General features: G+C 37.8%; 1 protein-coding gene across 1 annotated transcript in view; it reads left to right on the top strand.

The window, feature by feature from the left end:
• The window catches only part of RHPN2 (rhophilin Rho GTPase binding protein 2), a 30,816-nt gene extending 6,174 nt beyond the window's left edge, over positions 1-24,642 (top strand). The window contains exons 2-15 of the mRNA XM_063334549.1: positions 4,810-4,925; positions 8,122-8,250; positions 11,177-11,252; positions 12,276-12,353; positions 13,061-13,185; positions 14,119-14,285; positions 16,527-16,714; positions 17,971-18,127; positions 18,598-18,717; positions 18,815-19,009; positions 19,792-19,868; positions 20,408-20,554; positions 21,443-21,598; positions 22,858-24,642. Coding sequence (XP_063190619.1) covers positions 4,810-4,925; positions 8,122-8,250; positions 11,177-11,252; positions 12,276-12,353; positions 13,061-13,185; positions 14,119-14,285; positions 16,527-16,714; positions 17,971-18,127; positions 18,598-18,717; positions 18,815-19,009; positions 19,792-19,868; positions 20,408-20,554; positions 21,443-21,598; positions 22,858-23,109 — 1,983 coding nt within the window. The 3' untranslated portion in view covers positions 23,110-24,642. The remainder of the gene's footprint in view (positions 1-4,809; positions 4,926-8,121; positions 8,251-11,176; positions 11,253-12,275; positions 12,354-13,060; positions 13,186-14,118; positions 14,286-16,526; positions 16,715-17,970; positions 18,128-18,597; positions 18,718-18,814; positions 19,010-19,791; positions 19,869-20,407; positions 20,555-21,442; positions 21,599-22,857) is intronic.
• The last annotated feature ends 332 nt before the right edge of the window (positions 24,643-24,974 follow it).

The raw sequence follows: 24,974 nt of genomic DNA, 5'->3' as shown, positions 1-24,974 counted from the left end.
TGCCAGATAAGTGGAGGGGGAATAACGTCTATAAACTTAAAAATAAAACCCAGAGGGGTATCCTGCCACCTAAGCTCAGGCATCGGTTCTAGCAAGAGATGAGCAGCCATCCCATTGGACTCTGCCAGCATGCCCCATTAGCTAGTCAGAGGATCGCTGTCAAATGTGCAGGCCCTGCACAGGCCAGCCTTCATCAGGAGGACATGTCTATTTGTCCAAAACCATAGAATGGTTTGGGTTGGAAGAGACCTTAAAGCCCACCCAGTGCCACCCCCTGCCCTGGGCAAGGACACCTCCCACCAGCCCAGGTTGCTCCAAGCCCCATCCAACCTGGCCTTGAACACCTCCAGGGATGGGGCAGCCACAGCTTCTCTGGGAAACCTGGACCAGGGGCTCACCACCCTCACAGCAAAGAATTTCTTCCTCATATCTAACCTAAATCTCCCCTCTTTCAGTTTAAAACTGTTCCCCCTCGTCCCATGGCTTCCCTCCCTGATCCAGAGTCCCTCCCCAGCTTTCCTGGAGCCCCTTTAGGGACTGGAAGGGGCTCTAAGGTCTCCCCGGAGCCTTCTCTTCTCCAGGCTGAACCCCCCCAACTCTCTCAGCCCGTCCTCACAGCAGAGGGGCTCCAGCCCTAACAGCATCTCTGTGGCCTCCTCTGGCCCCGCTCCAACAGCTCCGTGTCCTTCTGATGTTGGTGCCCCAGTGCTAGAGGCAGCACTGCAGGAGGGTCTTCTCAGAGAGGGAGAAAAAAAAATAATCAGTGTCTGTTTCTTTCAAGATGTTACCTGACTAGGTATGTAAATAACACATGGCAAGAATCTGTAGCTCTTGTGCAGGTCTTGCCTCTGAAAATGATATATTAAAAACATACCAGCTTCCTGATTCTGCGGTTCAACAATGCTATTCAACCAATCAGGAAGAAATAAAGTAACTAGCTAACCGAACTTCAGGTTTTAAGAAGCTTTTATTGCTTCAGGAGCTAAAAGTATAATAATATTTAAGGACTTTAAACACTTCTTTATGAAGTGCAGCTATGCTCTGAGGGGTGGGAAAGGCTCTAAAACTGATAGCTGAGTTTACTATTTGAATTGTCTTCACAGCAGAGTTACTCAATTTACTTGTTTTTTCCTTCCTCCCCTGCCCCCCTGCCATGCAATGAAAGCTTAAATCATATTCTATCCTTGGTCATTTTTGCAACTTCGTTAGTAATAACCATTCTTTTGTTGCTATTTAATTAATAGTTTTACTGATAGTGTATAAACCAGGGTAAAATCTACTTCACTATCCAAGTTCTCGTGGCTCGGCAAAGAAATAAACAGTAATTAAATGAAGCATCTAGCATCCTGTTGACAAGAAATGAAATAGTAGGTGTGGAAACTGCTGGGAAGTTTGGCTGCCAGATATTGTAATGAACTGAACATTAACATTCTTGGGATTGTCCAAATGTGAACCAACTACAAATGCTGTCGGGGAAAGGTATCTTCTGCATGGAGGAAAACAAAATGAAGCACTTGCTTGGACCTGCTGGATAAATAACTTCTTAGTACACAGAATTCGTGCTTTACACAAGGGGGAATCTTCCCCAGATTGTGTATTCCCTTTTTCCACACACACACACCCCGCCCCAGTTATTGGTTATTTTCACTGTCCTCCATGCAGTCATCTACCCACCAGTTTTCTGGCAGCCTGATTACAATAAAGAGTTTAAGCCTGCAAATGAACACAAACTATCTGAGTGGCTGCATCCCCTGTGCAGGAGATGTAAAAAGCAGCATTTTCCAACAGGTAAACCAAGAGTTTCTTACAGGCCTTGAGAAGTAAATGGGAGGTAGATGCCTGCAGCAGGTGAGCCTGTCCTGAAAACAGACTCCTCTATCTACAAGAAGCCTTTCATCAGGGAGACAAAAGTGCAGCCCTTCCAGGCATGCCAGCAGTGGTACGGATACCTCAGTCTGTCAGTGCCTTCTCCTCTCGGGCCCCAGGGCTGTTTTTGCATTAAAGCTTCATACAGAGATTAGTGGCTGGTCCTGAAATGCAGGGAAACATTTCTGCCATTTTTTCTTTTTGCACAGAGTTTAAGATCATTGTATTTTTGCACTCATTGTTTAATGGGAGCTTGTTTGATTTCTGGACTGGAGCTTGATCAAAGGTCCACTGAAATAAACACACCACTTTTTGGTGAGCTTCATGGGCTTGGGAATCGAGTAGTTGATCTTTCTGAAAACTTTCCCAGAAGTAGAGCTGTAAAGAAGTATTTGAATGATGTCATGAAACTTGTTTGGCTCACAGGAAGGGCAGGGTGTTCTGCAAAGAAGCTGCAGCTTTGTGGAGAAAATGAAGACAAGGGCAAGGCAAGGATATGATAGGAAGGACGCTTGGGCTAAGTGGTTGAGAAAGAAGTTGGAAGAAAGTATCACAGACCTATATGGGGATGTAAAGATGAAAGGCCCAAGATGAGAATCAAGTATTCAAACTGAATGCAGAAAGCAAGAGGAAATAATTGGCAAGGTTCAAATGAGATACGGCATGGATAGAAGGGAAGACTTGGAATACCAGTAGTAGAGAATTATACAACACAAAGTGAAGGAAAAGCAGAGTAGGAAAAACAGTGGCAGCCCAGAAGAAGAAAAAGGCTAAGAGCAGAAAGCAGCTGACCATGTTGTACCTTTAAGTGTGCCTTGCTTATGTCCCTGTGTATAAATGTGTGGAAAGGAGCATTTGGTAGTTAAAGGACTACTTTTAATCTGAGATCAGTGAATGAATTTGCTACATGTGTGTGTCCTCCGGTAAAGAGTTCATCTTCTATGTATTGTGCTTGCTGCCAGTGCTTTCTCAACAAAGAGCATACACGCTGTGCACCCAAGTTTGGGGTTTCTGCTCTAATTGGTATTTCAATGCAGAAACATTTCTGCAATGACATGTTTTTTCAAGTTATCTGACAAACGGTGCTTCTGAAGATGTTTGCACAAGCTTCCTGTCATTTTACCTATTTATTATAAACTTTTCAAACTAGAGATTTGAAATTAATGATATTAGGCTATGTGCTTCCTCAGTTAACTAGTGTAATCTGGATTGATCAGCTCATTTCTCTATTGCCAGTTTGCTTTCACTTGCCAACCCAAATAAGAACTGAACTTCCAAGTAGATGGTTAGAACTTCGTGTTCTATTTAAATGCTTGTTTTTGTTGTGCTGGTATGTCATTGCCTGACCACTCATAATTAGAGCTTATTAAGAGATTTTTAAATGGTGTTGTATCAAACCCAAGTTTTTCTAGTGAAAATCGAGAGGGAGAGGTCCAAAATAGTGCATAATTTAGCGGCTGGAATACTTGAGGGAAGATGTGTATCAGGCAGATCTGAGCCTCCTGCTTGTGTAATGCACAATCCAGCAGGACCCTGATAAGCCTTGTAACGATGCCCAGCAGGGCCACTCAAAAGGGCATGCTTTACTTAAGGGTAATCCTTAAAAAAAGAGTGATCTTATTTGCTTCAGAATCAGTAATTAAGGCTGCAGGCATGAGGTGGTTGGCTATAAATGAGTATTGATATTCAAAAACATTTGATACTTTTAAGAAAAAGTGGGGGGCAGAGGCAAAGAATAAAAAAGTGGAAGTGAAACTTCTGACCTATTTTAAAAAGGTGTTAAGGTTGTGTTTCCCTTAAAGAAAAAAAAAAAACAACAACAAAAAAAAAGACAAACATGCAGTCCTATTCATCTATAACAGTTTTAGCTTAACACTGCTCACCAGAATGCAGTGGCTCAGTCCTGCTCAAACACAGGTTGCAGTAGTTTGAATCTTGTGCTTGTGTAAGGTATGCATGTACACAGGAGCATTCTTGTGAATTCTGGATTTCATGCTTTACTTTTTAAGGGCTTAACTTTGAGTATCTAAAGATATAATCATCATTTTACCCTGTCAAGTTCTATTATTCCATATCCCATCTCATATTATTCCATTTCTCATCTTACTTGATACTGAGCTATCAATATATAATCTTTGTTTGTCCAACAGGTAGCAAGAAAAACAAATGGGCCGATAAATCATTGCATCTGGCACTGTGAACATATACAGCTGACATAACTTACAAAGCTTATTCACATTTCACATTTTTGGTGCAGTATGCAAGGGCGCTGTTGGGTTAGGGCAGGTTAGATTTAAAGATCTGAGAGCATTTCCTGGGTGTGAAGAAGAGCTGTGCAGATAAGCAGTATTGTGCCAAAAGTAAGTTTGAGATCTAAAGAGAGGAACTTGGGGAAGGAGGGACAGGAATTCTACTGGGGGTCTGAGCACCAGAAGGAAGAGCAGAGATCCTTAGAAAGGTTCTTAGAACTGTGAACGGTGGTGCCACCAAAGCCTGGTTTTGATAGGCTTCTTATATCCCAGTATGGAACTCTGATATTTTGCAAAGGTTCAGCAGAAGCTTTGATAGGAGGTACTGCCTTGCCAGATGCTGTTTTTATGAAACCCATAGAAACTTACTAACACCATCAAATTTGGTTGTAATTGGAAAATATCTTCAAAAGATTTCTAGAGGAGAACAGAGTGGCTCACACATGTATGTAACAAATATTAAACCAAATATTTTCTGCCTGGATTTTAATGTCAAATGCTTTGGTCATGGTGTCTCTTTTGCTTTTAAAGACCAAGTTTGAGAAAAGAAACACTGTCATTGATCACTGATGTCAATGTAATTAATTTGTATTCACACAAAACCCATACCATTAAAGTTAATTCAAATTCAGTGTTACTCCTTTTTCAGAGTCTCTTTCAACAGCAACAAAAACACTTGTTTCCTTTATTCTAGGGTTGTAATCCTCTTGCTGAGACTGGTCGAAGCAAACTGCAAAATCAAAGAGCTGTCCTAAACCAACAGATCTTAAAAGCAGTAAGAATGAGAGCAGGTGCTGAAAATCTTTTAAGGTATGTATCATAACTTCTTAGTTCTCTTGCCTGAGCAACAAAATGATTATTTTCTTAATTTTTTAAAAGTCTCTAAGCTATTACTTTTTTCCAGTCTGCCTAACAGCTCCCCTAACATGCTGCTGTATGCTTTGTCAATCTCCCTGGAGTTTTTTAATGCTGTAGCCCTACAGAGTTATTACCTGCTATAAAGTGCACTTTTGAAGCTGCTGTGTTGTAGCAAATTAGCTGAATGTTAGACTCCCTTATGTTGCTCAGTTTGATTAGCTTTATTGCTAGTGATGTTGGCAAGTGAACCTTGCTCAATATTGTAATGAGTCCTTTTTACACCTTAAAGCAAATAAAGGTATTGTCACTATGCGGTTGCCTTTTCCAAGATCCTTTAGATCTGTGCTCCACAGTGGAAAGGATTATCAGTTGCTGTATTTATTCCATGTAGTAGTGTGACACAGGAGTAGCAGGGTAGTGCACATCTCATTTGAGCTGGGTTCCGGTTGCCACCAAATTCTCCTACAGTTTGAGGTAACTGGAAGAGATTTTGCCCTTTATCTATTATATTTTGTCCACCAAATCTTTTCTAAGACACAGTTTCTTATGTGGCTGTCCCTATACGAATAGCCTAATGTTGACCCTGTCTTGAGGCTATTACTTCCTGTAATTAACTGCTTAGCAAACAGTCCTGTAACTTTCCAACAATCCATCATATCCACAGAACTGAAAATTTCCCGAGTACTCATCTGCAGTAATCTCCTGTAGTGTCTGTTTCTCTGCGACTGGAGGAACAAATGGGACTCTCAGAATATATAGTCAATATACTTCCCTTAGAGAAGTGAAAATGCTTGGATAAATTAATTTTTCTTAAATTTGCCATTAATTGCCCTTTGCCTGTCACCTGCCTTTATCTCCACTCTCGGCAAGAGAGGTGATAGGTGCAAAGCTTATGTAGTTTTAGCCTCTGTGACTGTCTTCATTTTGCTTTGTTTTCTGGTAAATTACTTATGGAGTAAGACTTAGGGTCTTTTGCTATCTTTTGCATGGCATAGCAAAATTCTTATATCTGCTTTTGAAACTGAGCACTGTTAACTCAGTAAATGTTTCTGCATGCCAACTCAGCAGTGTTTTGGAAAGGCTAAAGAGACAAGTAATACCTAATGTGAACACTGGTTACTCTAACATTCAACCGAAAGATGTCCTAAAGTTCAGCTCCTGATACCAGTATTAACTGCTGAAATACTGAAGTTGCTATTGACAAGCGTGGGAAGTAAGTCTATTTGAAGAATAGAGGATCAGACTTATTTCTAAGTTATTAAAAATCTGAAATGAATTTACACCTGTTAGACTATTGAAACTTTGTAGTTCCTTGAAAGAAGCATTTTTAAAAGTAACCTGACCACTAGATAGTTCACGTGACTAGACATATTTACAGTCTCCTAAATAAGCTTTATGTTTTGAGATTCTATTTGCATTTCATCATCTAAAATAAGCAAACCAATTGCTGTCTACAAGGAGCTTCCTGCAGTAGGACTTGAGAAAAAAAAACTAGAAATGTGTGTTTCTTTACTTATGGCTGAATGTAAGCACTAGATTTGAAAAAAGTGATCCATATAGTGCAAAGACTTTTGTTTTTATAACTTCTGAAAGTCACCCTCTCCTTTTCGTTGACTTTTGTTCTGGAAGTTCTGAGTCAAAAATGAATTCACAGTAGAGTTATGTGGATCTCAAGGATATTACGTTGTCCCTCTTGCTGTCTTTTGATGATTGTCCTTAAAGTATGTCTACACTGCAACAGCATGAAAAGGTAATCAAATTAACTCTAAATTGGCATGGATGTTGAGAGCAATATAGCCATATTGGAGAAGTTCACCTGGATGGACCATTGGGGTTTCTGAGAAAGATATTAGAATCCCCATTCTAGGATATTAGAATGCTGGGTTAGCATCAAAGCTCACCTGGTTATCTATGTGGTGCTGCCTTTAGCAAGGAAGATCCCCTCCACCCTGTATTTGTGTCCAGTTTGGCTTATGTAGGGAGCAGATGTTAACGTTGCTTAATCTAAGCAATCTCAGGTATTCAGTACAGTATAGAAAATTCACAGATAACGCGTATTTATAATATGAAGTACAAGCTTAGAATTTTAGCCTTGGAATAACTAGTTCTTCACCAAGCTGCTACATAAAACTGAGGGATTGTTCCGAGGGGAGACTAAATGTATGAGGGGGTTGTTAATAAATATTTATGAGGGTGAACCTTGCCATACGATAAAGTTAAATGCAAAATGCTGCAAACTTAAAATAAGTTTGTATTGTCTAACAATTTGGACTGTCTACTGTCAGAGTACAATATCTTAAGCCTGGATATGGATCAAGGCCTTTTATCTTAAACTCATACCTGTGGTTATAGATAACAATTTAAGCCTCTTGAAAACAGTAATACTGTATGGAGAATCAGGTTAGAAATAGTCATGCAATATTCTGAAATACACAGGTAAGAAATCACACAGAAATGCTCTGGGGGGGCTAAATACTAACATCCACTGTGCTAGCAGTTCGAAATATTGTCATGTAAATATATAAATGGCAAAGGAAACAAGCAAACAAAAAAAGCCTATTTGTATCCAACAAAATAAAATTATAGAGAAAACTGTATTGTATTAAAAAGAAATATCTTTCTATCTGTATATTTGGTTGTAAAACACTCTGTAGTAACAGTTTTATGGGAAAAGTTGTTTTCTCTTATTCTTAGGATCCGAAGCCTCAACAGATCATTATTCAGTTTATAAAGTGGGGAAGTCTCTTGAAAAAATATCTCCTGACTCCCCCTACCTTCACCCTCATATCTTCTTCTAGGAAAAGATCACGTAATCCAAGAATAGGCAGTGATTCTGTTTAAGATGCTTTAGTTTTGTTCATTAATGTATCTGAAACTCAGCCTGACCCTGAATCACGTAAAAAAACTTAGCACAATAGCAAACCTTTTATGTGTCTGCATGCACTTATCTGGAAACTATCCCAGGCTCTCTCTTGACAGAAAAACCTAATAAATTCTGAAACATGAGGTCTTGTATTATCTCTTAAGGAGATAAAAAAAAAAAAAAATCTTAAAAATGCTGAGAATGCTATAGCAAGGGAGTCAACCAAGCTTATGTAAAGAACCTTTTCTGTAGAATAAAAAAAATCATATGTGTCTCTTTCTGCAGAGCAACCACCAACAACAAAGTACGAGAGCAGGTACTACTGGAATTGAGTTTTGTAAACTCAGACCTGCAGATCTTAAAGGAGGAATTGGAAGGACTTAATATCTCAGTAGAAGTTTATCAAAATACAGAGTAAGTATAAAGCTAAGTTACTCAATTATTAACAGATTTTTTGTTTACTAGTGGAAACAAAATTGTTTCTAGGTGGATGTGAGTGCTGGACAATAATTACGTGAAAGAACAGTGAGCTTGATAGGAAGAGAACATATTTGATGGTAGATTTGTTGACTAAGGGTTAGTCTGTATGTTTGTCTTTCACTTGGGAAAGGTATGCACCACTAATCCTTAGAGTTCCTTTGTAGAGGAGAGTACTGAAAGAATTGAAAGATTTTGGGGCTTTACGGGGAAACACGTGGCACCTAGCAGAATTTCTAGTACTAAAATGGCTAATTGGTTCAGTGCGTTCTGGAGTGAGCAAACCTACTGATATCTGGTCTAAAACGCAGTGTGTACAACAGTCCTCTCTTTACCTGGAGAGGTCCAACACTGATTTGGAGCTCAGAGCAGACTCAAGGTAATCTTTAAGGTGTGCACTTCAGTGACAGAAATCCATAAATTAGCTGGCTAAACCAGAGAAATATTTAGTAGATGAAGTTGGAGTTGTTCCAAGGTATTTTTCCAACTTCAAAAAGCACACTAAACTTCAAATTCCAATGGATTCCTCAAAGATGAAACTTCAGAGTTACTCATTGCCTGAATACTGCAATGATCGTCTTCTGCTTCTAAAACTAAACGTTTACTATTTGATTAATATTAGCAGCTCAAGACACAAATTGAAGCACTTCATACGAGGGAGGTATAAATTTGGGTCCCTCTTAGCACTATTCTTTGTTAGGTGTTAACTTCTAGGTGGACTACAAGGAATTCTTCATGTATAAGACTAAGCACATTTCCAGTGGGGTTTCTTTCAACTGAATGCTGACCTGATGCAAAATATCTATGTTTCATTTTTCTCAAAGAGAAACTTGTGCTAAAGTTCCTGCCCTCCACTCCTATGTCAAACTTTGACAACTATTTGATGTGAAAGTGTTTTTCATTCAAGGTTTTACCAGTCTTCATAGATGCATGTGAGCATAGAGAGCAGTATGGAAGCTATGGCTGTGGGAATGAGAGCAAGACTCTAGAAGTACTGTTCCTTCTTCTAGCTAAAGAATATTGGAAATATTTGGATTCTCAATGAAGGGTGAAGCAGTAGGTCAGGCCCCAAGCCAGGTAGAAGCCTTGTGGCTGGACAGTAGTATGCTTTTTATTTTCTCCTGATCCTATTTCCCGGTCTGTTTTGAATGGTGTTTTACCTTTCTGATGCTGTTCATTCTAAACTCTAAATGCTTCTTATGTTCCATCAGCTAAAATAACTTACTCCCTCTGTAACTGCTCTCCAGCCTCGTATAGCAAATAGCTGTTAATAGTTGCTCTCTGAATCTATTGTGCACGTAGTCATCAGCATGCGGTCACATCCACATTGCTGGGTTAGCCGGTATTGTGTTACACCAGCCTGGAGGGTTAGCCCTCCCAGTACTTGCACATATCTCAGCTGGATTGAGAACCATGGCGCTATTTCTGCTCAGTTCTGGAAATACAGGATCCCCTCCCTAACTGTTCAATGCCCCCGTGATGTTGACGCCATGGGTGTGGCACCTTAGAAACTTAAAAAATAGAAATTCCGTTCCTTTGAATGACAAATGCTGGTGTCTACAGGGACTGTGGGTGGTACTAGAATTCATTAGATCAGTAAATTAGGATTTCTTTCCTGTGTGTCTCACTTCCTTTTGGGGAGAAAGTCTTGATAAAATCTTTTGTAAAAGTGTTGTGATTTCTTCTAAAAGCCTCGTCAGAAATCAGATCATTTGCACTACCTGCAGTGGTGTTTTGGCTCTGTATCCTGGGAGCCCTTTTCATGCTAGCAGAGACATTTTCGGGATCGTGACAGTTTAAGGACTCTTCCTCCGCTGAGGAAGCTGCACTCCTACTCCCACCTTCCCAAGATGGAATTTTCACCAGTAAGAAAGTGATTTTGCTGGCTTTGCTGATAAGACCATAAATGAATCACACCTTGGGATTTTGTAGTTGGTAATGGAACGCTCTAAACAATGATTAGATGGTCAATCAGTTGTTTTCAGGAAAAAGGAAAATATCAGATAAACCTTATAACTGCCCAATACTGATCTGTTAAATATACTCAACAAACTATGTGTCTGGAAGCAATTCTGATCTTTCTAATTGTGTAATATTCTTAGTGGAAGAGCAATATATGTAGTTTTTGAGGAATAAATGGTGATCTTTAATTCATAATTCATAATAGTCTTATTAGCTAGTGTGATCTGGGTTTAAGTCCGTGATACAGATGTGTATTCTCTCGAGGATCAGATTTTTTTAAGGCGCAGTCCTTATCCGTATTGCCTTTGATATCTTAGAGGCTGACTTTTTTAGAGGTTAACACCTAGCATTGTCTACAAACTACATAGTTCTCAGACTTCCTACTCTTAGACCTTTCATTGTTAAAGTTGGTATGCTTTGGCCCTGCTTTTTCCCATGTTAGACACACATCACTTCTACATAGGAAACCACTGGTAGCATCTAAAATACTGGTGATAACTATTGATAATACCATAACTCTTACTGTGACACATCTCCTAGCAGCTGTGAAGCGGTTTTCTGTCCACAGAACTTGTGCAGGTGTATAAAAGTTGAGGTAAATTGCAGTAAGCCAACCTTTGAGAATCTCCTTTCCTTTCCTTGAAGGAAAAATAGGCTGAAGTGAAAAGAAAAAAACAACAAAAAAGCACAGGTAAGTAGCTTTCCTCGCTCTCTTCTTGAGGAGTCACAGGCCATTAAGCACACTTTCTTGGGCAGAAAGGAACTGCTATAAACTATGTACCTTTTACGTGAACACCCATCAGCATACTAACTTTCTGTCATCAAGTGAAACAAACGTAATTATCAATAGACAAACAGAAAACAAATATTTCTGAATCTTTTTGTGTTTTTCTTTCCATAGAGAGACTTTCAGCATTCCCTTGGTACCTCTTGGCCTGAAGGAAACCAAAGAGGTAGACTTTACACTCCCTCTCAAGGTAAATTTCAGAGACACATTTCAAAATGAATAGTTAACAGAAATAACTTCCATTTCAGATTTGTTTAAAAAAGCAGAAGTACTTTATGTACAAATTATTATTTGTTTCATTTGCCCTAAAACTGAGATTACAATGTGTTAAAAATTAACCACCAATTATTTGGATCGCTGCTCATATTTAACTAGGACAAGGAGTCAGAAGATGTTATAAGATATCCCACTTTGGAGACAGTAGAGTGAAACCACAGAGAATAAAAATTCCTTCTCCAGTTTTTGGTTCCAATAAGACTATTGATTACTACTTATTGTGTAAGGAAGTAGTAATGAAGGTTTTACTCAGCATAATGCAGTGATGCTCCACCTTGCACTATCCAGGCTAGCCCAGCTGGGAAGCAGCGTTGCAGTGTTAACACTGCCTGTTTGTTGGCTAATGTGCTTTGCTGGCTATTTGAGCCACCTTCTGTATTTTTTGGACTACTGTGTATTGTGCAATCTAGATTTATCTCATGATAAATCTTACATCACCGTAGCATTTGTCTCTGCTTTTATTTCTGAAGGTTAATCTCCATGGACAGATTATGGTACCACTTTATGCCATTGCCGCTTTGTTAATTTAAGTGGAATTGTCCTAATATAGTTTAGGACTGCCAAGAATTTGGCAGTCTCTTTCTGTTAACAAGTTTTTATGGTCACTGGATTCCCTTGTTCTTTTAGCTAACAGGGTTCATTTGTCCCTTTCAAAACCACTAAGTGTTCTTGTTTTAAAACCCAATGGAGTTGATGTAATAGGCATTTGGTTCCTTTGCACCAGACTGAAATTTCTTGTCTCGGATATAGAATCAAATTATTACTTCTATTGTCTTTTTCTAGTCTCTTTGCTATATGTTACTGTGCTATTGACTGGAAGGGAGTAGACGCTATGCAAATCACTACCAAATCAATCTTGTACTTCTTTGCAACTGCAGAAAAAAATGAATAGTTTAGGTTAATTTTAGATATTCCAATTTTTTACCTTTTTTTTTAGGATTTTATTCTGGAACATTATAGTGAAGACAGTTCTGAGTATGAAGATGAAATAGCAGATCTCATGGATCTGAGACAAGTAAGTTCAAGTATGGCATGCCATGAGGTGTTTTAATCTACAATTGTAAATAATAACATTTGTATGGAATCAGAATATGCCATTATTACTTATAACTTACCATATTCTAATTGACTTAATTTCTGAGATACGGAACATTAATCTCCATTGTCCAAGAGCTTTACAATCTGAGTAAAGAACAAGTAAAGAAAAGGATGAAGTATGCAAAGTGATTGAGCTATTGACAGAACTTTGTAAATCCTGTAAATATAAGATTTACTTTAAAGTATTTTAAATTTAGCAGGAAGAGTGTTGAAGTCAATTAATCCAGCAAAATATTGTAGTAGAATGGTGGTTATTTCTAACTATTGTTTGTTTCTTGTATTATACTAGAAACACAAACTTTGTTTGTAGCTGTCATAAAATACCAACAATCTTTATTTAATTAGCTCTGAGACTTGCCAGACAGATCCCTTTTGCTTCCTTAATTAACTCTGAGACTTGCCAAACAGATCCTCTTTGCTTCCTTAAAGGTTGTGTACTACTTCTGTGCAGCTGAAAAACTCTTATTTGGAATGCATCCATATGGCCTTAAGTTTACTATTCCCAGATTCCACACATTTCTGTGATATGTAGAAGTCCAAAGGAAGCAGAGCTTTGTCCTTGGTGTTTCAGTATTCATCCTGTAACAGCAGAATACGCTTCATTTTAATCTGTTTTATTTTAAGGCCTGCCGCACTCCTAGCCGAGATGAAGCTGGCATTGAGATGTTGATAAGCTATTTCCTTCAACTTGGTTATGTAGAAAACAGATTTTTCCCACCCACCAGGCACATGGGAGTCTTATTTACATGGTAAGTGTGTAGTTCATGTTTGTCTTTTGTCTTTTTTTTTTTTTTAACACTGTTAATCATTAACTGCCTTCTGTTTAAATTGAGCATGTCAGTGTGCTTCCCCCCTCACTCCCTGCAGTGTGTTGTTAATTACTTTTTTTTTTTTTTTAGTGTTAAGAGTAAACCTGAATACAATACACCTTTTTCATGCTTAGAGTGAAGCCATTGGGTAGATTATGACTTGGGCTACAGGTTAGCACAGGGGAAAAAAAGAGAAAATAATCTTAATTTTGGATACCTGCAGATGTTTCCTGGACTCTGAACTTTAGTGCATGAAGCAGATGGGGAATGGTTCAGACCTTAATTCCCCTCCTTCAATTTGTTAAGAGGAGGATTTGGGCCAGAAGAGAGGAGGAGCAACTTAATTTATTATAGCAGATTTTTTATTACATCTGTGAGCAAAGTTTGACTCTGAATTCAGAGTTTTTGTGATGAAAAAAGATGACTACCAAGCAGCCAAGAGGAACTGTTAAATTTCTAGTCATAACTGCAAGAAGAAACTTAAAAATACAAGCTATAGAGGATCTGACCATGCTAATAGCTGATCTTTGGCAATAACTAAGTACAAGAACATAACAGCACATATGGATACTGCCCCAGTATACTCCCAGCCTCTGATGTTTTATAGGCTCTTTTGAATTAGATATACCATGCTCATGGAGGCACCACTGTAAAACCTGCTGAAAACTAAGCCTCAAATAAAGCTGTTCTCTGGCTTGCAGCATTTAGATTGTCCTCACAGTATATAATGGTGTTTCTGTTCACCTTCATTTTCTCTGTAGCAGTACAATTATTAAGAATTCCACTGCTTTTTTTGAAAAACAGATTGAAAGTAACTGTTATTTCAATGGATTCTGCTAATATTAACACTTCTTCTAATACTTGTTTCCCAAGGTATGATTCCTTCACAGGTGTCCCAGTGTGTCAGCAGAATCTGTTGCTTGAAAAAGCTAGTATTTTATTCAACATCGGAGCCCTCTACACCCAGATTGGAACAAGATGCAATCGTCAGACCCAGGCCGGACTTGAAAATGCTGTTGATGCTTTTCAGAGAGCTGCAGGTACAAATTTAAAAATACTGAAAAGGTCTTTATGCAGATATTCCTGATCTCATCCTGACATCCTGCAGACTTCTGCATATCCCACTGACTTCGTTACACAAAAAAAAGAGGAATAGGGAAATTCAAGAAGCCTAGTGAAGACCTGAGATGAAGCTTTAATTCAAAACCTGGAACTGTAGTCTGAACATGCAGATAAAGACAGTGAATACTGTGGTTAATGATTAATGAACTGCAGTTCAAAGGTCTGAGTAATAGCCCTAATGTTAACTCTGTTAATTTTTTCCTTCACCAACATAGCTGCTTTTACCTCAGTAATATTACATTGGTGTAAAATCTGTACGAGAAAGAATTTAAAGGGTCATAAAGGGCTTAAACCCTAGTTTTCTGTATGGTCTCTTCAAAAATTAATCTTACTGTGTTCTCTGGTGAAATTAGCAATTCATTGGAAGTTGACTACATATTTTCCATAGATTCCAAAGGCAAACAGGTTAAAATACTGTATCAATCTCTGTCCCAAGAGAAGAAAAATACAAATTTTAACAAAGGGAATCATATCCCCTGAATTAACATGTTAGAGAAGCTTTTGTTTTGTTTTTTTCCAAGTAGATTTTCTAATTTTTTGTAAATGTCATGTGCTACATGTAATACTTAAAGACATGACCTACGTAATTAATATGTACTGTAAGATTTATTTTTGCACTAACAATCTGTGGCTATTCATTTCCATTGTATGGGTGGCTTTATCAGCTACAAACTGTGGGCCACAGAGTTGGATTGTCATAAAACCCCCTTTTGAATATACAGCTATCACCAAAACTTGATCATATTTCTACATGCATTTATTAAATAAATTGTTTTTCAACCTTTGTATTTCATCTAAAAGAAACTTCAATACTTTAAAAATTTCTCCATTTTGCTGCTGCTCCTTCCATTTTGCAAATAAAAAAATTACCGCTTTTCACTTCAACTTATTTGCAGAATAGAATTAATACATAAATTGAAATGCATCATTTGCTACCCCAGTACCTTTGCAGGGCCCCAAAGCAATGTGCTCAGGAGGCATTTCATTGTACCTGTGCACGGCTCCGTAACACTTCTCATCATGTTGGTGGAGACACAATAGAGAGCATGTATTAACCGTTTCTCTTCGCTAAATGTTTATCCTCAGTGAAGCTCTTGTTGTGTACATCCTTACTGCAGAAGCAGAAATATGTTAGGAATGAAAAACAAAAATTCCCCATCTGTACTTTCAGTTCCTTTCAGTAGGGCACTGCATCAGGACTTGGGGTGTGCCTGGCCAGGTTGGGGTTGGGTTTTTTGGTGCAAGAAGGCAGATATGGCCATAATTGAACTTTGTGTAAGGACGTATTAACAAGTTAAGACACAAGTTGTAACACAGAAAAGGAAACATCTCAGAAACCAGCAGTAAGAAAATACAGCACAACATGGCCAGAACCGAACGTAGTGGCAAGAAGTAAGATTACAGAAGCTGGGACACTTAAAAAGCAGAGGTCTTATCGTTACACTTTTGTAGTATTATCAGCAATTAGCAGGCTAGTAGAACTCACTAAACGAGCTGGATGACGTGCATGCTGAACGTTATGCTTCCATCCGTGAAACTGTTACTTAATATTTACACTACAGTTAGTGTTTGTTTTTAATTTGATAAATGATAAAAACGATTAATGTGTTGGTGGAAAAAACGTCTAAAGCAGGATCTAATTTTACACTATTAAATAGACTGTTCTAGTTTACTTACAGGGATAGAACTGAGCTTTCATTGGGACACAGTGCGTTTAGCAGCATCTGAAAAAAAAATTTCATAATTAATTAAGTTCATAGGTTTGTGTTTTTTCCTTCCATCCAAGGTTTCTACTGTCACCTCCTTATAGCTGTGTAAATTTCTTTTTTTCTCTCGTTCTGTGTATAAGCCCGAGCCTACCACTCCCTTATACAAGTCACATTCAGTTCAACACAGCTCTATGGTCAATCACAAGAACTGTTATAAGCAAATCTGAAGGTATTGCCCTCAAAACTTACAGCTCCTGTTGCTTCTCTGAGTTGTAATTTTGAGAACTGTGCAAAGCAAAACCTGTAGGTCAGTTTAATTTCACGTGTACGAAGAATCCCTTCATATTGCTGTAGAGTATGCTTTCAGTCTGAATGATTATGCTACACGCTAGAATTAAGTTCACTTGTTTCCCTCTCTGTAATGCTGACAAAAACATTTTGTAATTTCAGGAGTCCTAAGCTACTTAAAGGAGACCTTTACTCACACACCAAGTTATGATATGAGCCCAGCTATGCTGAACGTACTGGTAAAAATGATGCTTGCACAAGCTCAAGAGTGTGTTTTTGAGCAGATTGGTCTTCCTGGAATACGCAATGAGTTTTTCACACTAGTGAAAATGACACAGGAAGTTGCCAAGGTAAAATATGATACTTAAAATTTAGTATTTGATGATTAAAATTAGTAACCTATGTTACTAGGTTACTATGTTATTAAGGGAATTTATTAAACCTAAATGTTAACAACCATTACTGAAAATCAAAAATAACAAGGGACAGCTCACAAGCTACAATGAGAATCACAACCTTTCAGAAGATTAAAACACAAATAGGTGCAATTTAAATATCATTAGTTTAGAACTGTAATGATTTTTTTTTTTAATTCATAAAATTTACTAGAAAAATGCTGGAACACTTGGGCAGTGAACTTGCTGAAGTTTTTTTTACAAGCTATTGATCATATTGCTTTTTCAAACAGTACAGATCGTGTCCACAGAACAACATACAAGGGGACAGGGTCGTTTGTGTAGTTCTCGGTTAGAACCTAAAAAGCTTAAGTCCAAAAGAATAACTAGATTGTAACTGGGGGAGGACTCTGTTGAGCAGAGCCAGATTGGTAGCTGCAGAGCTGTCTTGGGACTTGCCTGAAAAACGGGGACACAGGCTGTGCCCCAGAAGGTTGTGTTCGTACTTGATTGAGGTTGCTGACATCAAAAATGGGGTATGCCAAGAAGATATGAATATGCTTTCTGAGCCATTGCAGAGTAGGAGATACATAAAATTGGTTCCATGCTAGATAAATGGGCAAAGCCTTTCCTGCCAGTCCTGTAAAGCCACCCTGACTTACCTGTAGGATTGATCAGCTGCAGGGGAAAGATTTTAGATTCTGTCAGGTGGAGTAGTTTGATCTATTAAAGCAACATTCACTGCTTGAAAAGCTATTTTATTTCCTCTCCATAAAGGACAGTAGCACAGTTTTAAATAGACCACACGAACTTAAGGGTAGATATGACTCCACAGTTTCAGAAGCGAAGCACAAACCTCTGTATAAGTAATATGCTTCACCCTTTTTCACAGCTGAATTAACCCAATAAGATGTATTTGAAATTTTAAAATTGTTTATTATAAGGTGTTTTAATTGAACTCTGAAGCCATATAGATTGACTGACTTTGTCCATCTGTTCTTGTACAAAATTGATTTACTTTTCTTGTAAGGGAAAATCAGAGATGGAATTTCAAATTGTCTCAAAACTTATTTCCAACCCTTTCTAACCATTTTTTTCCCCTCTGATGTGATGCATGTGAAATTATCTTAAGGCTGAATATAATATCCCTTACTTGAGCTCCTAATAACTAATGTTAAATTCTCATACTTCAATTCTGTGCTTTATTTTAGGTGGGAGAGGTTTACATGCTGGTTAACACCGCAATGAATCAGGAACCAGTGAAAGAGAATATTCCCTATTCCTGGTCTAAACTGGCACAAATAAAGTCAGACCATTACAAAGCTCTGGCACATTATTTCATTGCCACCATTCTGTGTGACCATGAATGTAAGAATCATACATTTTCTACTTATTCATATAAATAACAATAATAAACACATAAACAGTTATAATATGGTCGAGTAGGAGTCAGGGACTTTGAAGTTCAATACTTGTTAATTTGTGGCCATTTTCCTGTTCAGATATGAGGCCGTGCTTTTTTTGTCCTTTACAGAAGAATGTGAATGTTCAGTAAACGAACTTTGCAGAAACAAAAGAAATATTACATCCGTTATATGCTACTAAATTGTTTAATTCTTGTAAATATATTCTGGCATATGAGTATTAATTGCATACTGCAGATGATAAAATTGATAGGAGTCCTAAAAACGTGAAATTCCCATCAATATACATGTGTGAAAATATTTGACTGCATATAGAGAGAAGGTAGTAATAACTACACAACGATACACCTAAAGGAACAGGGCACCAAGAGATGTCTAATGGTTAATGTTCTGAATCTGTATTCTGTATTATAGTGCAGTCCGGTGATGATGAAGATCAGCAGGAGAAAGCCTTGTCCCAGTTGTACGACTACATGCCTGAAGGACTGATGGTTCTCACTGTTTTAAAGGACAAAGTTCAGAGAAAACAGCTAGGTACCTATGAGTTTTACCCAGCTACTAGATACAATTTGAAAATTACCTTGTATTTATTGTCTGTGGGGGACGACCAATAGTTCCTAATGTCTTTCAGGGAAAGCACATTTACGCAAAGCCATTGTTTACCATGAAGAAGCTCTAAGAGTCTGTGGTCTGTGCAAGAAGCTTCGAAACATTGATGTTCTTCAGGAGGTTCTGACAGCCGCACATAAGCGCTCACTTCTGAAATATGCTCAACAAGAGACGGAAGATGACTTCCTCAGTCTAATCCAGGCTCCAGATATCCTTCGTAAGTATACACAGCTAGAAACAAAGGGTATCTAACCATACATGCATATGGGGATATGCCTTTATTTTAGATACATATATCATATGCATCCATAATATAAATAATGTACAAGTTATATACTGTACATTCGAGTTCAGATTCCTTACAGGTTTCCTCAATCACAGATAAATGAATTTTGTTACGGCTACTTTACAGTGTTTCTGGACACATCATTTTCTGGGGTAGATAACAATGGTTATTATTTAGAATTCAGCTTTTTTTGGAGACTATCTTATGAGCTAGAAAAAATAGGGAAACTTTAAAAGCTAACATCATACGGGGGAAAACTAACAACTGTTTCTTGTAGCACAACTGTAGCACAATTCTTATACATTACTCTTATACTATATACTATAACTCTAAGTTGTTAACTCAGTTTGACTGGTATTGCTTCTTCCTACCTTAGTCCAGCACATCCAACTCTTTCCTCTTTGGAAGCAGCGGGAAAGAATGTGCGCTGGTTTTAAATATTTCTCAAAGAAAAATAAATTAAAGAGGAGAATAGCATAGTTTTCTTTGGATGGATTGTTTTAAGTTTTCTGTCTTGATACTGTGAGCTCTGAAAATATTTTTAAGGTTATTCAGATACGCCTTACAAATTTCCACAAAAATGAGGTAATTTCCATAGCCTGGTAAGAATTTAGGAGAAATTTCTGTCTAGCTTGAAATGCAAGAAAAATAAATTTGTATGTCTTTTAACTAATACTTGAGAGAAAATTAATTTGTTTTTCTTTTTGTTTTAGCTAAAACGGAGCATAAAATAGAAGCAATTGCTCCCCAGTTTTCCAAGGTGAAAGTTAAAGATTTCTTTCACAGGCTGGTACGTAACATGCTAATGCTGACCAACTGCTGTCACTTTGCTAGCACGTATAAACTCACTCCAGGGTGAGGGATGTGTGCAGAATGTGTAACGTTGCATGCAACAAAGCCAGTCCTTCAGGTGGCTCTGTGTGTAACAGTGGGCAAAGGAACTGGGAGTTGCGGTTAGGATCGGAATATGCGATGTTTCATGAATCAATTTATCTCCTCCAAAATGGAGTAATATAGAACCTTAGAGCATGCTGCAGCCAAAATATTCTGCACACCTTAACAGATCTCAGAACAGCTTGGCAGCATCTGCTCTCATTGCACTCCGAAGCATCAGCTGAACAGTCATGAAATAGGGCTGAGCACTTCAGGGGACATCTTAAACTTCTGGGATAAATCTCATGGTTCTATTTCAATGGAAGTAGCTGGAATTTAACCTGACTAAAACCTGCATAAAATGAGCTTCAAGCATTATAACTTAAAAAAAACCCAGAAGTGCTTATTTACGAATGACAGTAAGCCATGATGTGCCTGCTGCTATGTTACCTCCAGGGCCCACTGACAGTGTTCTCGGCCAAGCAGAGGTGGACGGCTCCACGTACCATTCACATCCACCATGAAGCAGGAGAGCTAGGATTCAGTCTTAAAGGAGGTTCACCAGTACAGATTTATTGTCTTGATCCAGCTTGTTCTGCAGCAGTAAGTACATTGGTGCAATATTAACAATTTATCTCCAGATTCTAGCATTGCAATCTTTTAAATGTGACTTTAGCTTGTTCATACTGGTGTACGGAGTATTTATTGAGTTCTACCGTATGTCAGTGTAGTCAATTCATATAATCTCAATGCATTTTCAATGTTATATACACCTTAGATGTTAGAGTACCCATATCCCTGACACCGCATTAAACTAAGAATTGATTTCTTCCTCTCTCTATGCTTAACAGATAAAAAGTCCCAAATAATAAAAGCAAATGTTATTCCCCATCTAACTCAAGAAGTTAGAAGGGATAAAGGCTTTAGAAAGTAGCAACAACAGTAAGGATGAGGATCTGGAAGGGAAGGCAAGGAGGTAGGTAGCATGCGCCCAAGGAAAAAGAGGGGAAAGAACATACTATCAGCTTCTAATATGTTGTTCTTTTGGGGGACAAAAACCAAAGGGATAAAGAAGCATGCTGTGATGAGCACAGTTTAGCTATAGGAAAGGCAGAAGCAACCACAGAAGTATGAATTAAAATACAGAATAAATAGAAGTAAAAACTGGAGAAAATACCTCCTGGGTGATGATAAGGTAACAAAAACCAGATTTCACTTACTTTAGGAGATATGTGAAAAAGACATAAAAACAGCCAACACTTCAGTATGCCAGAATCACATTTATTAACGGTAACTCAAATACTAATTTATGTACTGGAAAACGTTGGATGTTTCTATGTTATATATACACTTTGTTCCACATGTCTGGCTAGACAATGGTTTTACAGCATCTAAGAGGGAAAAGCCTTTAGGGCAGATACCGTATGATGACAAAACATTTTATACATCTTTATAATTCCAGATAATAACCTGTGCACAATTTTTTGACAGTCGATGGGCCTAAAAGAAGGTGACTACATTGTTTCAGTTGGTGGGGTGGATTGCAAGTGGCTTGGAGTGAACGAGGTGCTGGAAAAATTCAAAAGCGTGGGAGAACAGCCCATTGAGGTTGAGGTGATCAGTTGCCAGGATACAGCGGCATCTATGGTATGTAATGAGGCAAATATGTTTTGCAGGTTGGCTATGTGAGAGTTTTTTCACTTCTCTGGCTTCCGTTCCTGATTAATGTTTACTTTCACGTAGTTAGATACCCCACTCTACCAGTGAATACATAAAGCATTCAGACCTGTGTTCAGTTTTAAACAGTCTGTTTAAATCATTGTGCCTTAGCAAGCTAAAGTACAGTCTGTGCTTAAGAATGGTTGGGTGATAGGGTTTTTTGTAGTGGAGCTACTTAGATTAATTGCATTATAAATTCCGGGGCATATTTTATTTTCCCCTAACTTGTCCCAGAGGATGAAAACATTACCCTGTTCAGCACTGGAAAAGCCACAATGAAACAACAGTGGAATGAAATAGAACATCCAAGACTACATAGTTATTTTCTATGCACTGTTAACATAAATGGTCCTGACTTTTATATTAATATAAGTATTCTTTATTTTGGTGGACTTTAACTGTCTAGTCAGTTACTAAGCTGCTGTAGAAGCTTTAGACTAAGGAAAAATGATCACAAGATTAAAAAATCTTAAGCTCTAAAAAACTTACTTGTAGTGTGAGAGAACATGTAGTTCAGCTAAACCCACTGCTTCACGCTTCTAACATTCCCTGGCAAGCTTAGGCACTGGAGTACTGTTCCCTTAGCAGTGATCAAAGTGCTCTTAACTGCTTTTAAAACAAGGTTTTCTTGTTTTAAGAAGTTGATTTTTCCTTATTGAAAATAAGGAATTGCACTTGCCATTCCAAGCTGCTACTGGAAACAAAAGACTGAAATATAATTGAATTGCTTCAGGGTACAGCTAAGACAAGACAGAGAAGGCTGACAAGACATTCCCAAAAGAATGTCCGACAGTAACTCTTGTTGTCATAGTTGCAATCAACATGGAACCTGTCCAAAGGCAGCAAAAAGACTCCCCTTCAGAGATTTGTGCAAGAACTACATACTTAAGCTTTGTAGAGAGGTTAGTGTATATACCATATAGCCAGTAAATGCAAACTGTAACACAACCCATGGATAAGATTCACAAGCCCTTTACGCTTTGCGCAGTATACCCTTGAGCCTACATGGGCAACATACCAGAGTCACAGCACTCTGAAGGGCCTTGTGTTCACTTAGTGTGTCATTAGCACAAAAAGCTTGCTGTAGTCTGCCTTGGAAAACTGTTTGCACAGTGATCTTTTGTTGTCTTCAAATTTTGACCTATTTTGGGTGACTGATTCTTATAACGCTTCTCTTTTTCCTACAGCATAGTAAGAGTGCAACTTATTCTGTGGGAATGCAGAAGACATACTCCTTAATCTGTTTAGCCATGGAAGAGGATAAGACTGATCAGACCAAGAAAGCCCCACTGAAACTGCCTTTTTTAAGTTGGGGAACTAAAAATAGACAGAAAGCTGCAAGCACCCTCTGCCTTCCTTCAGCTGTGGCTGGAAGTTCTCGAATGAAGAAGAAGCTTTCTCCGTTCACACTTTTGAATACAGAAAGTTCATTGTACTGAATCTTTCAGAAGGATCTGTTAACACAACATTTTTCTTTAAAATGTATATATAAAAATATTGGTCAATTTTCTCTTTATATATATACATGTGTATAAATTCAGACAAATGCCATTGACTTCATTTACTGTGGAGCCACTATGAAGGTCAGAGGCTGGCAAAAACTGTTAAACTCTGAAGTATTTGAAGGTTAGAATGAAGTTTTTTGGGAGGTATGCAATAACAAGATGATAAAATTGCTTACATGAGGACTGGATTCCTTTGGAATTCCAGAAGACGGCATCATGACTAATCTTCTATAACTGTGGATAGACGGGAGTTATTACAAACTTGATGCTGCGTGCAAAACAATTAAAGGGGGACACATTAAAGGATGATTTTGCTGTAAAAGTTTAGAATCAATAATAAATCACTTAACACTACTTTAAAGAATTATCTTAACAAGCCATGTGTGAGAGAGAATAACGTTATTCAGAGAAACTAGCCTTGTGCCAAGGGGCAGTGTCATATAGTTGTGGTTTTTATATGTAGACATTCTCTTTCTGAGAGTACTAGGGGTATGCTAGTGAATAGTTAATTTAATTCTGGAAGAGAATTAGAAGGTTTAGAAGTCAAAAGATCTTTTGAACTACAAAAGGCTTTTACTCTGCTGTATTTCTGATTTAGGTTACATTTTAAATGCCTGCTGATTCTATTGTTAAAAACAGGCTTTATTCCAAACTTGAAATTATTTAATCTACTTACCATGACTTGTATCGCCTTAGTCTTGATAAAAGTGATAGCTGTGGAACAAATCTCAAAACTGACATATTCCAGTATATTGATCAAGAGTTCATGAATTGTGGTGATACTTTAAAATGTGAGAAAAGAAGTCTTAAGTGGCAGAATATTTATTTACTATCATACCAAGTAAAAAACCCAAACAGATATAAAAGCATCCTCCTCCCATTGGAACAATTCATGAGCAAGTATTGGCTATATATATATTCACTTAAGGAGGGAGACAAAAAAAAAAAAAAAAATAACTGCATGAACATTTCTTTGAGATTCTACTATTTTCTGAAATTTAAATTAGTTGAAAATTGCTAACACTGTAGTGTTAGTTCACATTGCCGTCTACAGAGTAGATATATGTTGTTTGATACTCAAAACTTAATAAGGGGAAAGTTTGCTTCTGGGTGTAAACTTTAAAGTTGTCATTTATTTTTAGTTTTCTATGTAATAGCTGTAAATATGTTGATGACACTTATTTAAGAATAAAAATCAGATGCTGCCCATTCAGTAGTAGCTTTTTGATTCTGCTACAGCTTGGGTAATGCAGCATAATTTACAGGTTTTCACTATTTACTGCTGGCATACCTCTTGCATGTTTCTGTAACCTTGCTTACAAAGATCTAAGAAACTGTCTTAAAAGTTTATATTGTATAATACAGGAACTTATAAGTCTAAAACCTGCTTCCTTAAGAAGAGTGTTAACGTATTTCTAGAGTTTTCCTATAAAGATTACATTAAAAAATGTTGTAAGTTATTTGTGACTCTGCTATTCTTAGTAGTTATTCTTCATGTGTACTTGTAGTAGCACTACTTTTACATACAGAAGCAGCAGCAGTCATATACTGATATGCAACACCCTGCCATACAATATTCCATACAGAAGAGATTTACTTTGTACGTATGGCTAAAATTACTATCCGGCTAATGAAATCTTCAGCAAAGGCACATGAATCACCCTTCCAACTCTTAATTTCTCTAAACCCACTATGATAGTTTTCCTGCAGATATCTTCCCACTTACCTGCATGATTAACTGAGGAAAGGTTGGCATCTTTTTATTTAACCACACTTCCCCTCAATTCAAGTCAAAATTT

The sequence above is a fragment of the Chroicocephalus ridibundus genome, chromosome 4, assembly GCF_963924245.1.
Source record: "Chroicocephalus ridibundus chromosome 4, bChrRid1.1, whole genome shotgun sequence".
NCBI lineage: Eukaryota > Metazoa > Chordata > Aves > Charadriiformes > Laridae > Chroicocephalus > Chroicocephalus ridibundus.
This window is presented reverse-complemented; position numbering and strand designations above follow the sequence as displayed.